This window comes from Branchiostoma belcheri, unplaced genomic scaffold (genome assembly GCF_001625305.1).
Source record: "Branchiostoma belcheri isolate BF01 breed outbred unplaced genomic scaffold, Haploidv18h27 scaffold2, whole genome shotgun sequence".
Classification (NCBI taxonomy): domain Eukaryota; kingdom Metazoa; phylum Chordata; class Leptocardii; order Amphioxiformes; family Branchiostomatidae; genus Branchiostoma; species Branchiostoma belcheri.
The window spans coordinates 3,182,143-3,198,637 of NW_017803490.1; the positions used below are offsets into that span (position 1 = coordinate 3,182,143).

The 16,495-nt window shown below is 39.7% G+C and overlaps 1 protein-coding gene across 9 annotated transcripts in view; it reads right to left on the minus strand.

The window, feature by feature from the left end:
* LOC109468558 (unconventional myosin-Va-like) overlaps positions 1 to 16,495 on the minus strand; it is a 56,374-nt gene that overhangs the window by 8,005 nt on the left and 31,874 nt on the right. For 3 of the 9 annotated variants that reach the window (XM_019766804.1, XM_019766803.1, XM_019766806.1), the window contains 15 exons: positions 15,159 to 15,407; positions 14,411 to 14,551; positions 13,740 to 13,979; positions 13,298 to 13,435; positions 11,461 to 12,504; positions 10,707 to 10,844; positions 8,953 to 10,518; positions 8,188 to 8,337; positions 6,357 to 6,500; positions 4,678 to 4,850; positions 3,401 to 3,521; positions 2,792 to 2,851; positions 1,995 to 2,072; positions 1,476 to 1,578; positions 1,051 to 1,200 (listed from right to left, as the gene is read on the minus strand). In XM_019766804.1, the coding sequence (XP_019622363.1) occupies positions 1,051 to 1,200; positions 1,476 to 1,578; positions 1,995 to 2,072; positions 2,792 to 2,851; positions 3,401 to 3,521; positions 4,678 to 4,850; positions 6,357 to 6,500; positions 8,188 to 8,337; positions 8,953 to 10,518; positions 10,707 to 10,844; positions 11,461 to 12,504; positions 13,298 to 13,435; positions 13,740 to 13,979; positions 14,411 to 14,551; positions 15,159 to 15,407 (4,495 nt within the window). The remainder of the gene's footprint in view (positions 1 to 1,050; positions 1,201 to 1,475; positions 1,579 to 1,994; positions 2,073 to 2,791; positions 2,852 to 3,400; positions 3,522 to 4,677; positions 4,851 to 6,356; positions 6,501 to 8,187; positions 8,338 to 8,952; positions 10,519 to 10,706; positions 10,845 to 11,460; positions 12,505 to 13,297; positions 13,436 to 13,739; positions 13,980 to 14,410; positions 14,552 to 15,158; positions 15,408 to 16,495) is intronic. The other 6 variants (XM_019766805.1, XM_019766807.1, XM_019766809.1 and 3 more) reach the window with 6 other exon arrangements.

Consider the following 16,495-nt stretch of genomic DNA (forward strand, 5'->3'; position numbering starts at 1 on the left):
GAATTTCTTTCACTCATTATTGTGAATTTCTTGCCAATTCTGTGCATATTCCACTGTCACTTCCTCCCAGCCTGCAAGATGACCATTTTAATCTCCAATTTTCCCACCAACTTGTCAATCTATAGTCACACCACATTCCCCCTAACTTCCTGTGACTGTACTGTATTCAAATACATGTACACATAACTACAGATAAATTGTAGGTTCAGAAAACTGTTAGAGACTTGATGTGTTTAGTGTCTTTTGCAGTGTAGAGTGTTACATGTACATGTACATGGGGATGATGGGGAGGGGGCTATCCTACCTTGGCAACACTGTGGAAAGTATTAGCGAGATGCTTCAAACACGGGCACTCAGATCTTGAAGGTAGGACTGTAACTTCCAACACAAAAAATGGACTTGCCAAAATGTTTGACTGTCCAACTCTTTCCTCGAAAAAGACAGGACAGTGAAAAATTTAGGGAAGTCCAATTTTTGAGTTGGAAATTACAGTAACCTTGATTCAGAATGATCTCTGCCAACACAGATGAACTTTCAAGCTTAGGGCACTTACAGTGGACTTAGAAGAAAGAGAGGTGCCAGTAGATGGCAAGGAAAACAAGGAGAAGTAGGCCTATTGAGGAAAAGTATAGTATTGGTGTGATGATCTTTCAGAATCATCTACAAAATAGATCTACCTAACTCTACCAAACAGATTGAGTAATGAAGACTTGTGCCTTACAACATTATGGTATAACAAAAAGTTCCTTAAGGTAGCAGTAGGAACAACATACCTACCCAACAATCTTTCTGCAGTACCCAAATTCATGTTGTGTAACTACATGGTTTTTGCAAACAAGCCAACTTCATAACTTTTTCTATTAAAAAATGTATTTAAAAATCAATTCTTTCCCTGCCTTAACTTTTCTTAAATCTACACAACAGTTTTAGGGTCAGCTTTCTATACATCTAGTTTGCCTGAAACCCCCATACATGCCCACCTATCAATGACATACATTGTACTAATGTGCCTGAAAGCCCCCATACACACCTTCTGGTGATGATACTGACCTATGATGAGATTCTTGATGAGTTTCTGTTCATCCTCCTTCCTGTACTCCAACATGCCCATGAAGACTCTGTCGTCCTTAGTTTTCACATGAGGACCTCCCTCATCTTCCTTTGGTGACGGTTCTGATCCAGCATCCGGTGTTAGAGCAGCTGGAATTATATGTATACAGAAAATGGTTTATTTCATCAAAATGAAGCTCTTTACACAAACTTTGAATCAGTAAGATACTACTGGCTTCAACCCTGAAGGGTAAAAAAAATCACAAGAAAATTGTTTGCATGTAATGTATTCTATTGTGATAAAATACAGTGAAATCTTTTAAAAACTGTCTCTTAAAAATATGAAAACTTTTACTGAATACTACTGTTGGCTCAGGTGCCAAAAAAAATTACCCTACAATATTAGATGCACTGATGACACTTACACTGATCACCACCCTGCATGTTCTGTCTCTTCATCAGGATCTTGATCTGTTTCTTAAGTCTTCGGACCTGTTTGTCGTGGTTCTCTACTTCCTCACGCAGATCCTTCAAGACAACAGACAATTTCACAGTTGAACCACAAACAAAAACTTAAAACATCCAACTTAAACCAGAAGAAGAAGAAGGTCTCCCGTGCTCTTGCCCGAGCGTAGGGTGGTGCCCATTTCCATTTCGTAGCCCTTGGGCGACACACAATTGTGCAATGCACTACAGCAGGGGGCTGGTCCGCTGGTAGTGCTGTGTGTTTGACCTTCCCACACTCTTTCTCATATGTGCTGAGTGCTAAGCAGAGAAAGAAGTGTGTACCATTTTTAAAGTCTTGAACTCACGACCTCCCGGTTACAAAGCGAGCACTCTACCAATTGAGCTATTGCACCGGTGACTAGACCGGAAACTTAAACCAGCCATACAATTTTTTTGTAAGAAATTCAATGTAGAGAGAGGGAAGGTCTGTTACTGACCAGGTTGTCTGCTGTTAGTCTGGTGATCTCGTGTTGCAGGTTGGCCTCTATTCTGGCCTCCGGAGTCAGCTGCAAGTTCTACAGAAAAGTACATGGTGTATAGGACCTTAAACAAGACATTTTGCTGATGTGCTCTGCACAATATGTATTTTGTGCTGGCATAGTACATTCTGCCAACGAGTTAGGTACCCCCTACTAGGTGTTATAAGATTACAAGAAAACTAGAGAAGTAACATTTGCAAAGCAAATGCATAATGTTTACCTTCGGACATGGTCTGCCCTGTTAATTTTTACTCAAACATATTCTCATACATGTACTACGAGTATATGGTGACAGGAGCAGAGCAGACCATGAAGTTTGCAACATTATGTAACCCAACACCAGTCACCATGGTGACAGATGTCAACAAATCATGTCATTGGCCAGGTCAGAGGTTAGTGTTTGGAGAAGAGGAAATTGAGTAAAAACAATATGTTTTCCTTCGGTAAACATAAAAAAAAGAGACCTAGGCATGAATATGCACTTCAATGGTCAAATGGAAGAAAAGGCTACATTATGCATGGACGGTATAACATACCTTAGATTCTTACATTGAACACAGAACTATATCCAAGTAATATACATGATACAAAGTAACACATGGATTACAAAAAAGACTTTCACAATGCAAGAAAGTCCTTGGTCATTCCATAACAACAACAGTTCCAATGTCTCTTTCCCACATGCCGAATACGTGTTTCAGTTCTGCATGCCTGGGTTAGATTTGTTCTTGCAGTAAAAAAATAAAGGTTCTTACAGAATGGTCGACATCTGGAACATAGTGGACTGACCAAGCACTATCTCGCCTATCTGTCTGCTGTGTGGCCACACCATACCGTCAAACAAACACACAACAACAACCAAGAAGGAAGGAAACACAGCAAAAACAACTTCAGAAAACAACCAAAAAAAGAGAAACACAACTAGAACTTCTGTCAAAACAGCTGTGGCATAGAAGGCTTGTGTAATAAAAGCAAGTACAAATTGCTGAAAAATGTACCAGGAGAGGTTTTGAACAAACAGTAGAAGTCACAAGAAGGATGAAGAAAAAAATTCTGACATCAAAAGAAACATAAATTGCACAGAATGTTAAAGAAAAAGACTGCCACACAATCCTTTCTAGTCTGAGCCAAAAGAATCTTAAATCAATCATCTATTGTCCTCCCAAATCAAAATTAACATGTAATATACATTTTATCTTTTATCCTTAGCTATTTCTTCCTTGTATATTTTTGATACACAGTACTGATTCTAATTTGCAATGTTCCAGATCATACACGTACATGTATTTATTTGCTAGAGCTGTACATTTTGTACACTTGTGAAGTGTAGCAGCATGATGACTGATACAGAAGAATCTTCTTACCTGTCCCAGAAGCTTCTGTTGTCTGATGTTCTCTTCCTTCAGAGCAGCGATCTCATTTCTCAGCTCCTGTTCTTGGAACTCTGCGTTCTTTTTGGAAGCCTGCATCTGAGCCTCTAGTAATCTAGAAATTATTCCAAAACAAGAAATTTCATTGAGAAATTTGAGCTTAAGGTGTTAGACATTAAGACAAGGATGTGACAGTGAGAAAGTGCAGAGGGGTTTTAATCAAATTATCAAAAGGGAGCAAAAGATGGTAAAATGTCACAGATGTCCTATTGGAATTCCACAGAGAGATCGCCACAGAGCTACAATTGCAGGCATCTGGAATAATCTGTTAAGTTGGTGTGTGGCAGAAAAAATAATTTTGTGTCAAGTTATGAATTTTGTACAGAAAGATAGTACATTTTAAGCTTGATTTCCAATGGTTTCCAATTTTTAATAACAACAGCCAGGTTTTCAGCACCAAGGATGCAGACAAGAATTAGGAAAAAAATTCACGAAACCTGTTTCAGCATGACTTCTACCAACACAGATGTACTTTCAAGCTATGAATTTAGAGTGGTCAGAAGCAATGTTGTGGCCAGAAAGAATTTTTTCCCTTCAATTCAATTTTGTTTACACGTGCCAGGAAAAGGTTGAAATCTTGACCCTCTGAAATGCTGTTCCTTGCATTTTGAAGGGTACATTTTGCTGGTGGACTAAGCTTAATATAAAGGTATCTCTTTCCATATCTTTACACACCAATTTTTTTCCGTCATAGACAATGTATTAGGCAAAATTTTTGTCCATCATGAGTGTCAAATCCTGTCAAACGATGGGAAAACTGACACTGGCTAGAACACTGTTCTGAAGCCAGTTCAGGGCTGCCAGAGTATACAGTGCAATTTTACAGAATACAGTGCAATTTAACAGAATACATTGTAATTTCACGGAATACAGTACGATTGTATTTACAGTACAATTCTACGGAATTCAGTGCAAACGTATTTAGTATACAGTGCAATATTACGGAATACAGTGCAATTATATTTGTATACAGTACAATTTTACTAGTGAAATTGCACTGTATACTAGTAAAATTGCACTGTATACTAATAATACAATTGTACTGTACATGTAATCCGTAAAATTGCACTGTATACTCAGTCAGTAAAATTGCAGTGCACTGAGTGTATTCCATAAAATTGCACTGTATACTCAGTCAGTAAAATTGCAGTGCACTGAGTGTATTCCGTAAAATTGCACTGTATACTCTGGCACTCCTGCAGTTGCCCCACCTGTTGGTTTCCTTCTGTGTGAGATATGCCTGCATGAGCTCCCCATCTTCATTCAGTGACTCCAGGTACTCAGGTGGGTACAGGTACAGGTCCAGGTCTGTCATGGTCTCCTTATCCCACTGGTCGCTGTTCTCTATGTTCTGGTCCACCATGGACGTCTTCAGGGTCAGAACCTGTCAACAAACAAATAACCAAACAAAGAAACATCCTTCAGTAAAAAAAAAAAACTCCTCATTTTTCTGTCCTGTTATCCATTTTGCATAAAAGGAACGTACCTTATTTTGACAGGTAGGTGGCTGTGTTGAGCGTTCAAGTTGACTTTTTTCTCACAGAAAATACAGATGATTGTCATGAATTGTATAATGAAATGCCACCTTAAAAGTGTTCCAGAAAAGTACCAGAAAATCCACAGTGACTGCTTTTTACTGCAATCTCCCATCAGAAGACCTATCCCATGGACTTTCCACCAGACACAATAACTTTAGAAAAAACCTTGACTTACTGATTGAGATTCTAGCATTATAGTCCATGTACCTCATGATTCATAGCTTGAAGTATGGTGTTGTTTACAAGAAAATTGAACACAAAGACCAATATTTAAAAAGAAAACATCAAAATCACAATGAATTGTCTAATATATTGGTTCAGAATCTTATTTCTTTCCAGTTCCATATGTATTGTATAACACTGTGCTACTTGTATTTCAAACACGTGACACTTTGGTATCATGGTGGCAAGTTGTTGGGACTTGTTTCATTGTGGCTTTTGTGTTCTGGCCAAGAGAGTTTCACAGAGATCTAGTCAGCAAGTTAGTAAAGCACTGCAAAGAACAACTGGTGGGAAAAGATTAGAGACCTGGAGTAGCATGCACTGCATGCAAGTAAAGACAATATCAATAGATACTGAGCAACACGCCAAGATTAAAGGCTGTTACAGGGTTTTAACCTTTTAACCTTTTCTGTGCCAAGCCCTTATCCATGCACCAAGCTTGTAAGGTTAAAAGCAGTACTTGTAAGAAGTACATGTACTACAAGGCAGGTTTCACTGTTAGATGGAGACTTGTCCTTACTAAGGGTGCCCACATGCACCAAATCTGTACTGGTTAGGGTGGAAGTCGGCAGTAAAATGGTTAAACAGTCTTGAAGCAATGCTGTTGGGGCTGTTGAAAATAAGGCATGCAAACATTAGCAAATGACTTATGAGAGTTGTAAGGCAAGCAATGTGGCAAAGTAAGCAGGGGTCAAATCTAATTTGCTTTTCTATATTGCTATACTTTTGTCATTCTAATGTAAGATTTTGCATGAATTTATTTAATAACATTTAGTGATGATGATTCTAGAAAGTCCAAAATGATTTTAGTTTTTTGGTTGAACCATACTTTACATAATAAAGCTTACTCTTGTTCAACAACAATTTTAAAAGTTACTTGTCCAAAAATCAGATTTAATTTCGACCCCTGCTTAGTTTGCCTTGATGAAGTTGTGATTTTGCAAAAATCAGCCTTATGAAAAAGTTTAACACAAGAAAAAAAGAGATGATTCAGTACAATAACAGTTGCAGCAGTCATGCCTTTAGAGATAGAGAAGCTGTTAGAAATAACCAGGTTGTTAGGAAGCCATAGGAATGAGAAAAAGAAATGGTATAGCGGCAAACAAAATGGAAGGAACTTGTCCACGCACTTCCTCCCTTCGAACCATGAGCTCTTCCGTGAGCACGTCCAGCTGTTTGACTAACTCTTCCTCGGTATTACTGTCCGCGACCGCCTGCCGTAAGTTGCTGATATCGTTCTTCAGTTTTTTGTTCTCCTCTACCAGATCGCTCATCTAGGGGAGGGAAGGGGAGGGAGAGAGTGAGAAACAGGGTGCCATGCAAAACTATGGTGACAAAATCAACAACTAGTGCAACAGAGACACAACACACAGATACATTATACAGGAAAATTTTCATCTACTTCTAAAGCTTTTAAACATTAAAACAATGCTGATATCAAACACTCAATTCCTACAGATCAACTCTGTGAAAGAAATGTTGATTGTACAGTAACAAACATAATATGCATGCAAAGACACACACTACAATGACCATACTTTACAAATCAAAGAATGAAATCAAAGACGAAAACGAACATCCTGGAGGATGGAAGGAAGGTAAGAAGTATTTAAAGACGTGGGAAGATAGGGAGAAGTTAAGTTAAGGTTCAGATGAAGACAGTGTGTTCCAAGACGTAATGATGGTATTGTCAGCTGCAAGATGACTTGTTGGTGTTCTTGAAGAAATGGCCAGGTAAAACTGGGTAGAAAATAATCAGGCACTGGAAAGCTTCAACAGGAGACGCCAAAGGGGTCCTCAGCATGTGTATGAGTCACACAAGGCAGCAGTGCAGTGGTCACACATGAACACAGGCCATGGAACAGGGATAGACAACAACATTGTTACCCAGAGACAACTGTACCACCAATGTACAACAATGGAGCACAACATGAGAGGGAGACACCACCACCAAGAAGACAAGACCTCCACATATGGACACTTACATACAAGATATTTGATAAAACTATCACCTTGCTTACAAGAATATGTTCCCCCACTTAACCAGGCTTAAAAGAGTCACCATAACCCAAAATTGGAAGGGTACATGATATTACTACCCAGCAAAATTGGTTAGCATAGCAAAATGATTATATGGTGATTGGAGTTAACAAGTTATCACTGGTTAATTAGTAATGATTGATTGGTTAGTATTAAGAAAGGTGGTAGGAATACCTTGAATTTCAAGTACTCTTCCATTCTAACCATGCCCAATGTTTTCAGTTTAGGTTCAAGTTCTTGCATGAGTTGGAGCAGTTTTTCGCGCTCCTAAGGAAAATTCAGTGCACTTCAATGAAACAGTTACAAAGATTATACATATTAGCTAGTATCAATGGTAACATCTGATGTTGTTAGTAATGTGTGTGTTATCCATTTAGTAATGCAAGTCACCAATCCCAGATTGGGCAAGATCAGATATTGTTTAGAAAGCAGCACCAGGCATAGGAACAGCTGCAAAAAAAGGCTTCACCTCAGCTATATGTTGAAAAAAAAATGCATCAAGATAGAGAGTTGAAAATCTTGGAAGGACAGCGTGTATGCCAAGAAATTTTCCTCCAGGACTTGACTTAATCTTGGACTCGTAGTGACTGTACTTTCAAATTCCAGAAGTGATCTGAAGGCAGTAGTGTACAAAGATCTAACACATTCTGTATCTGTATAGCTGGTATAACCGCCCTTCTGCATAACACACCAGCTTCACAGGCATGTGGCGCGGCGGCAGCTGGCTACATTACACCAAATGGCATTGCATGTATGAATCAGTGATAGTACAGAACATGTCTTTTGTTTGTTTGGAAACAAAAATCTGACCACGTCTGAAAGGTGAAAGTACAGTGTGCTTAATAATAGATGTATTTTCCCCATTTTGTAACCAATATTGCACAGTAAGGCCACAGGCCGCGGTGTCTTAAGTTGTACCACCTCCTCAGGAAGGTTGGCAATATCGAATCTCTTCATCTTAGCGACATCCAGGGCTTCCTGAAGGTCCTTGTTCTCCTGTTCCAGTTTGGTGACGTGGTTTTGGAGGTTCAGTAAGTGCAGACGCTTCTTCTCCTTCTCTTCCTCAGTGTCCTAGAGGGTGGGGTGGTCAAGGGCGATGTTAGCGGGGCCGTAATTCTGGACGTTTGACCACTGGGATGCCCTGATCGTGAAACCCTACATCTACAATGTATACCTGGGTATTTGGTTGGTCTTTGATTTCACTGAATCTACACATACATGTACCTCATGTGTGCAACACAGAAAGAATGCCTCCACTCCTGAGGCGTCGCCAAAAATTATCCACAACAAAGGTATTTGACAATGTGTAGATTGATGATTAGTGTAGACTAATTTTTCATTATGACTAATCCTGAAAATTCAACTTCATTACAGAATAAAACTTGACAAACTTCTTAACAGTGCTATATGTAGGTACAACTCTCAAGGCATCCGTAAGAACAATCTTAGATGTTCCAAACACCTGGTCCCAGGTACACCAACCACCTTGACACCTTACCTATATGTTATGTTACAAGACACCAGATTCCATAAAAAGTATTACTCTATACCACAAATCCACTTCAGAATCTACTGACAAATTAGACTCACTCAGTACCCTCTAATATCCCGAACAGTACAGGGTTAGAAGCTGTATATGTTACTCCCACCACCAGCACGATCACCCCAGCACAAACCAAGTCTAACCATATGGGAAATAGCATCTTCGAGTGCCTGCACAGCATTGGACACCTCTTTTTCATTGGCTGCCTGAAGCTTATCCCTCACTCCAGTTATCTCATCCACTTTCCTCTGGAGTTCACTGATAACAGCCTGATCCTGGGTCTGTATTTTCTTCATACTCTGGGAGATTTCCTTTTCTTTCTGTACTATGACTTTCTGAAGCTTCTGTTTTTCCTGAATGATGCCGCTAAGCTGTCTTTTGAGTGTGCGAATGGCTGCCTGTTTTTCTGCGTTTAGCTGCTTCTTTGTTTTTGAGACCTCGCTGTTTTTTCTCTCTAGTGCTACCTGTAGTTTTTCCTTCTCTTCAGCTCTTTGGTCTAACTCTGTTTGGAGCCCACTAATCTCCTTTTCTTTCTCATCCTTTAGCTTATCTGAGGCGTCAGCCATCATCTGCTCTTTTTCTTGAATGGCTATCTTCAGTTTCATTCTCTCTGAGATGATGATTTTGAGGTCCTGTGAAACCCTTCTCACTGCCTGTGCCTTTTCTTCCTCTAGAGTTCTCTGAGTTTCCACCATTTCTGCATCTTTTTTCTCCATCTGTGCTTCTAGCATGTCCCTATCATCAACCAACTTCTCAACCTCCTTCTCATACTTTGTTGCCAGATTCTCCTTCTCTTCTTCTAATCTTGTTATTCTATTTGTCATGTCTCGTTCCTTCTTTTCTAGCGCTTTCTTCCATTTTTCCCGCTCTTTCTTCACAGCTTCTAGCTGTTCTTTTACCTCAGCGACAGCCGATTCCTTTTGGATGCCAAGCTTTTGAGAAGTTTCGGCCATACTCAGTTCTTTTTCATGGATAGCAGCTTGTAACATCTCCCTCTCTCTTGAAATATCATTCAGCTCTTGTTTTAGTTTGAACACAGTTCCTGACTTCTCTTCTTCTAACTTTTGTTTGGTTTCTACCATTTCTTGTTCTTTCTTCTCTAACAAGGCATCCAAGATGTCTTTCTCGTCTGAAAGTTTGTCCAACTGGTCCTGAAACTGTGATATCAAAGATCGCTTTTCTTCCTCCATCTTCCTGACTCTTTCTGACAACTCTGCTTCCTTCTTTCCTAACACGTTCTTAAGGCCTTCTTGTTCTTCTCTTGCTCTCCTTAACTGTTCCTTTACTTCATTTATGGCCTGTTCTTTCTCGTCTTCAAGCTTCCTAACCATATCTGCCATGTCAGCGTCTTTCTTTTTTATCGTTTGGCTGAGAGCTACTTTCTCTGCAAGCATGGTTTCTAGTCTTTCCTGAAGTTTTGCAACCATTCCCACATTTTCAGTCTTTATCTTCTCCTGAGCTTCTGTGATTTCTCGTTCTTTACTCTTTAGCAAACTCTCCATGGAGTCTTTTTGTCCTGACAGTTCTTTGAGTTGTGTTTCTAACTCGGTTACAGCTGACTGTTTTTCTCCCTCGAGTTTCTCAGTTTTCTCTTGGAACTCAAACTCCATGTCATCGATTTTGTCTTCCATGGAGGCGATTCTTTTAGTGAGGGTTTTGATTTGGTGCATAAGGACGTGCACGGTTGATTCTTGTGTAACCGCCTGGGCCTAGAGATCAAAAGTTACAAAGATATACTTCAGCGGGGTTGGAAGTGGAGTATTAAAAAAACATATGACAAAATTGTGAAACGTTTATCGCGAAACTTCATGAATGAAAACTATGTTTTCTAAATTTTGCACAAGAAAGACCAAGTGAAATTTGAACACAGAACACATATTATCGAGGTTAGTATTACCTTGTGACTGTCTATCGTTTCCTCTTTAGCTTTGACCTCATGTTCCTTTTGTTCCATGTCTTCGCGATACTTAGCTTCCATGTCCTGTACCTGTTTCCGAAGGGCGCTTATTTCGGAGAGCAATTTTGCCTCCCTTTCCTAGAGAAACGGTTCACACAGACAAAATTACTGGGCGAATTGGAGCCTACTCAAGCACTGAGTAGGGATCGGATGGCAGTTTATTTCCTGAACAGAAAAAAAAATACCATCTTAAGTTGTTTTTTTTGTCTCATTAACCAAGCAGTTTCTAGACTGACATTAGTTTAAGGAGCTCTTCTTGTTAGTGATTTAATTTCTACAGGGGGTTTTGATGTAGTAACCTTTCATTTGTGTAATTTATGGACTTTGATATGACTTATTTTTAAATTTTTTTCATGTATACACTCTGTTGACAAGAGACTGCCATGAGGCTTTGTTTAGGGACATGACACATATGAGGCACTGGTTGAGAATACCATGTTAGTTGTGCATTGTGCTGTAAAATGTCACAAACATTGAACTTTTCCCTTCCTGAGCTGAAGACCACACAGACGTTAACATCAGACTGATGCATATGCCTACAGCAGGCTATAGGTGTCCAATGCAGACAGGCAGCGAAGATGCTTATACTTATAACCATCACCAAATGTGTGTGTGAAAACCCTGTTGTGATACCCCTTGTAGGCCTGTTACAGAAACACCTATGTGATACCCCTGGCCAGCCTGTTACAAGTACCTCCTTCTCAGCTTTGAGCTTCTGCACGCTTTCCACAATTTCCTTCTCCTTTTCGCTCAGGCTCGTGGACAACTTTTCCTTCTCCCCTATTATCTCATTCATCTGTCGCTGCATCTCGGACAGAGCCGCTTCCTTTTCAGCACGGAGCTCTTCCTTCGTTTTCACTATCTCACTCTCCTTTTCTCCTACCGCTGCCTCAAACTTTTCCTTCTCCTTCTCTAACTCACTCACTACCTTCTTAAGGTCCCTGTCTTTCTCCTCCTGTAACTTAATAGCTGTTTGAGCCATGGCTACTTCTTTCTCGTCTAGAGCAGCTTTTAACTTTTCTCTTTGGAACTGAATAGCTTCTAGCTCTTCCTGTAGCTCTGACACTGCACTAGACTTTTCGGTTTTCAATTTGTTTTCAACGTCAACCATTTCTTGATTCTTTTTCTCGAGTAAAGCATCAAGAACGTCAGCATCATCTGTAAGACGTTCTAGCTCGTCTTGGTACTCTGCAACTAAGGCTTTCTTTTCTTCCTCTAGTTTCCACAACTTCTCCTTCATCACAATGTCTTTCTTAGCCATCTCCCTCCTTATGTTTTCCTTCTCTGTCTCGACTGCTTCGAGATGTTCCTGAACCCTGGCTAACTCTTCTTCCTTTTCTTCTTCTAACTTCTGGGCAGTTTCTGCCATCTCCTGCTCTTTATCCTCTATTTTCATTTTCAACTTCTGTTTCTCTGCTAGAATATTCTCTAGCTCCTCCTGCATTTCGGTCACAACGCTATCTTTTTCTTGTGCCATCTTTTGTCTCATTTCTTCTGCCTCTCTTTCCTTCTTCTCCATCACAGCATCTAAGGTGTCCTTCTCTAGTGCTAGTTCTTCCATCTGACTCTCTAACTCATTCACAGCTGCCCTCTTCTCTTCCTCTAACTTAGTCGTGGTTTCTTTAAACTCAAACTCCATGTCCTGGAGATACCCTGACATAACTTCTATCTTCCCTGTCAGAAGAGCTAGCTGTTCTTGGAGCAGTTTTATCGTTTCTTCGCGTTCTGCTTCCCGTGCCTACATGAGTGGACAAAAGACATCTTCTTTCAAAATCATCGCAGGCTTCCTGGACCGTTTCCTACCACCATTTACCACCATTTTGATTGGATAGAATTACTGCATGACTTACTGTTGATTCATCTGGATATCCAGAGCCATTGTTTCATATTAACAATTATCAAATTCAATTTTACAATACAATGATTGTACATGGAGTTGCCAATAGCAGGCAGATCATGAAACTTGTAATAACTATGATCAAAATCAGTTAAAATGGATGAATATCTTAGACCATACATGGATGATCATACTAATTAGGAAGTAACAAAATGGACTTATGCTACCAATCTTACGTAGCATTCTTAAAAGTTGCAAACTAAACCGTAAGATTAACACTTAGATCATGTACATGTATGAAAACCCCAAGGACGATTCTGCAATAGACACATCATCAACTTAAATCCCATCAAGGTCTGTCAATGGATCTTAGAAATGAGTTTTCTTCCTATTAGTGGACCCAAAAGGTTCTGAGTTTCTTCTTAAAGAATCAACTTTCTTCAAGAAACTTGACACTTCAAACTTTAAATCACAGACTATTGATGATACAAGGGCCCCTCCCTCTATGATGTGATTGGCGGATCTCTCTGTATTTTCTACGGCAGTGGAGTAAGCTATTGGGATGCTTTTGGTGCATATATATACTGGGGAGAGTAAGTGCTGAGCATGTAAAAGCTGTTGTGTGTATTGGAACAGAAGGCAGAACTTGGTTAGTCCCTCCACCTATAGTATAGAGTGCATAGCGAGACAGTACCACATATCTGTCAATAGTCTCCTGCTTGGAAATGAGCTGTTTGGATTTTTCCACGGCTTCTTCTTGGAACATTGTTCTCATTTCCCCCAGACTTTTCTGGAAGTCTTCCAGTTCATATTCCATACGTCCTCCCTCCTCCTAGGGACGGAATTCAGGAATTCCAAAATCACTTCTTTTGTTCTTTGTGAAGCAAGTATTGAGGACATGGAAATCTATTTCTTTAAGGATCATCACAAGGAAATGTTGTGGATTACAAAATAATGGGCAAAAGACTTTAAGATTACGACCTAGACTTGTTACAGTTTTAACGAAATGTATGGTACACTTTATAACTTTATACAGGGCATGCTTTAACTTCAGTTTATGGTTTCTGGTGTCCAAAAACAAGCAAGCATCGAGCCTTACCCCACACCATGCTTAGGATGTATAGAGAACTATGTACCACATATTGGTCTAAAGCTTCCTCCTTTTCAAGCAGGGATTGTTCCTTTGCTTTGATGTTTTCCAAAAGGTTTTTGTTATCGGCTTCGAGTGTGGTGATGTTTTTCTTGAGGGCTTCGTTCTCGAGTGCAATCTTTTCCTTGGACTTGAGGTCATCCAAGAGTGCTTCGTTATCTCCCTCAAGCACTTCTATCATCCTCTGAAGGATGGCAAATTCCCGCCTGACTTCTGGGCCACCATCCTAGGGACATTAGGCAAGACTTTTTTTCTCACTCTGTTTTAAACACTGGGTTAGCATTACTGCGGTTAGTATTCTGTTTCTGTATCATACAGACTTGCTACATATGATACTTTTTATCATTGGGTTAGGAATATGATTATAATTTTATGTTATGGTATATCTATGTTAGGGCAAGGCCGTTTATATGCTGTGAAGGCACTCTTATGTTGGTGATGCTACCATTAGTTTTTAATTTATCCAGGGAAACTGGTTGGCACCCATTGGTGGATATGTACCAGCCTTCACAACAACTCCCCCTACTGACTTTTATGAGTACTGCATGACTTGCTTTGAAAGATGATGTTACTGGTCACTACTGGCTGCATCTTTGTTACCACCTTACCCCAGAGTTGATAAGTTAAGAATATCCTCAAGTCGTAAGTCTTAAGTACCACTAAGTCCGCCTGTTGTTCTTTCACTTCCTTTTCTTTTTCCTCAAGGAGGTCTTCGAGTTTCTTTCGCTCGCTTTCCACCTCTTCCAGGCGTTTTTGAAGTCGTGCCATGACCTCAGCCTGGTTTTCCTCATCCTTGTCCTGGTGTGTGTACATGTGAGCAGTAATGCATGCATTAGTAACAACAGTGTCACCCTTAACAACACATTCAACTTAGCCCCATATTCTGCCATCAAAAAAATGTGGCCCCACAAAATGTTAGATAAAAACATAAATCTATATATTTAGAGCGAAAAAAAAGCTTAACGCAGTAGCAACAGCAAATCACAGGAATTTGTGTTGCAAGTAAAAGCATTTATGATCATAATTTTTACCAACTGCTGGCCAAATCCGTTTGTAAATCACTTCAAAACAACAAGACTGATGGAGTCATAAGTAACACTAACTTCTCTAAAGATTTAGATTAAAAATTGTTAATTTACAGTACCAGGGTTACTGAAAAATAATTAAGGACTTTACTCTTTATTACATACTACAGTCTCCCTACAAAGCTTGTTCTAACAAGCAGGCATTATTATAACTATAGACTATAAGGTTAGACTGACACCTTACCCACTTGAAAATTAGTATCAACAGTTTTGATGATTAGTGGTTGACTGTGATAATCAAGGATGTGTATTGAGCGTCATTTGCCGCTAACGTTAGCAAGCAAGCTGGCTGCCCAGCGAGTGAGTGGGACAAGGTTAACCTTGGGCAGCTCTTTCCCCTCCGCTAAAGCCGCCAGTTTCTGGTTTTCCCGCTGCAGGGCTTCCAACTTCTTCTGTAGGCCAACCAGGATGCCGACCTCTGACCCTGTCTCCGCCTCCAACATGGTTTCCATGCGAGCCTTCTCCTCGTCAAGAGCTTCCACCATGACTTTAAGTCTCTGGTTTTCACCCTCAAGTTCCTGCGCGTGTTTCTTAAGGCTTTTCACGCGGGGAGGCGCCTTTGGTGAGTCCTACATATATACGGGTATCAACTGGCTCTTAGTATACTACTTCTTTTTCTCTGCCTGAATTACTACTAAGCAAGGAGATTGTATTTAACCTCCTTGTACTCGTCGTAACCACATAGCATGATTGTAACCATGTACAATATTGTACGAGTGTTGTAGTGTTAGTGGAAATCATGACAGAAAGAACCAGAGAGAATTATACCATAAATTTCTCTCAATCAATACAACAGAGTGCAACATCTACAACCTTTTAGATTATTAGTACTTTGATTAATATGTTGTTATAATGTATGTTTTTGGTGTAATGTGCTATTGTTGCATTGGTGACTTTGACTTGTTTTATGACATATTCCCCTCCAATTGCATCACCAACAAATATACAGGTCTGAACATGTGCAATGTAAAAACCATCTTGATTATGATGATGATGATATATTACATAGAATGCCTCTCTATATATATACAACTGCAAGTAAACTACATGTATACACAGCAAAGCAAGATGAGTACACTAGTACTGTATATCGACAAGCCTTTTTTTTGTTAACCCAGGAGTTCCAAGGAAAATTTCTTGGCATGACTTTGTCCTTGTCCATCATCATAATGCCTCTTACATGTAGCTCCTATAAGAAGCACCGTGACTGTGTTTTACCCTTAGGCTACTGGTTTGAATGTAACCAGTGTTCAAAGCATCTCCCCACCAGCAGTAGCACAGCATTGTCACATAAGGTGTAATGCAAGAGGAAAGAAGAGCATGCAAGGTTACTGTGAACTTTGATACAAAGAAATCATCTTTAAAAAGAATTAGGTTACTCTTCAATGTTAAATGGAAAAATCGTTACCAGTAAAATTCCTGTACTCTAGCAGTCTTCAGAATCTGTCTTCAAAAGTGCCAGTATTTCTCAACAAGCAAACAAACAAACAAACAACCAAACGTCCTAATTATAAGCCCATACATTGTATCATCTTTCTTGACCATGTTGTGTTTTCAAAAGTGCCCCTCTGTGGCACCCTTGTATAGATCATTCAGTGACATGTTGACTTTTTAATTGCGTTTCCCTTTTACATGTACTTCCACTGATAATTTGGTC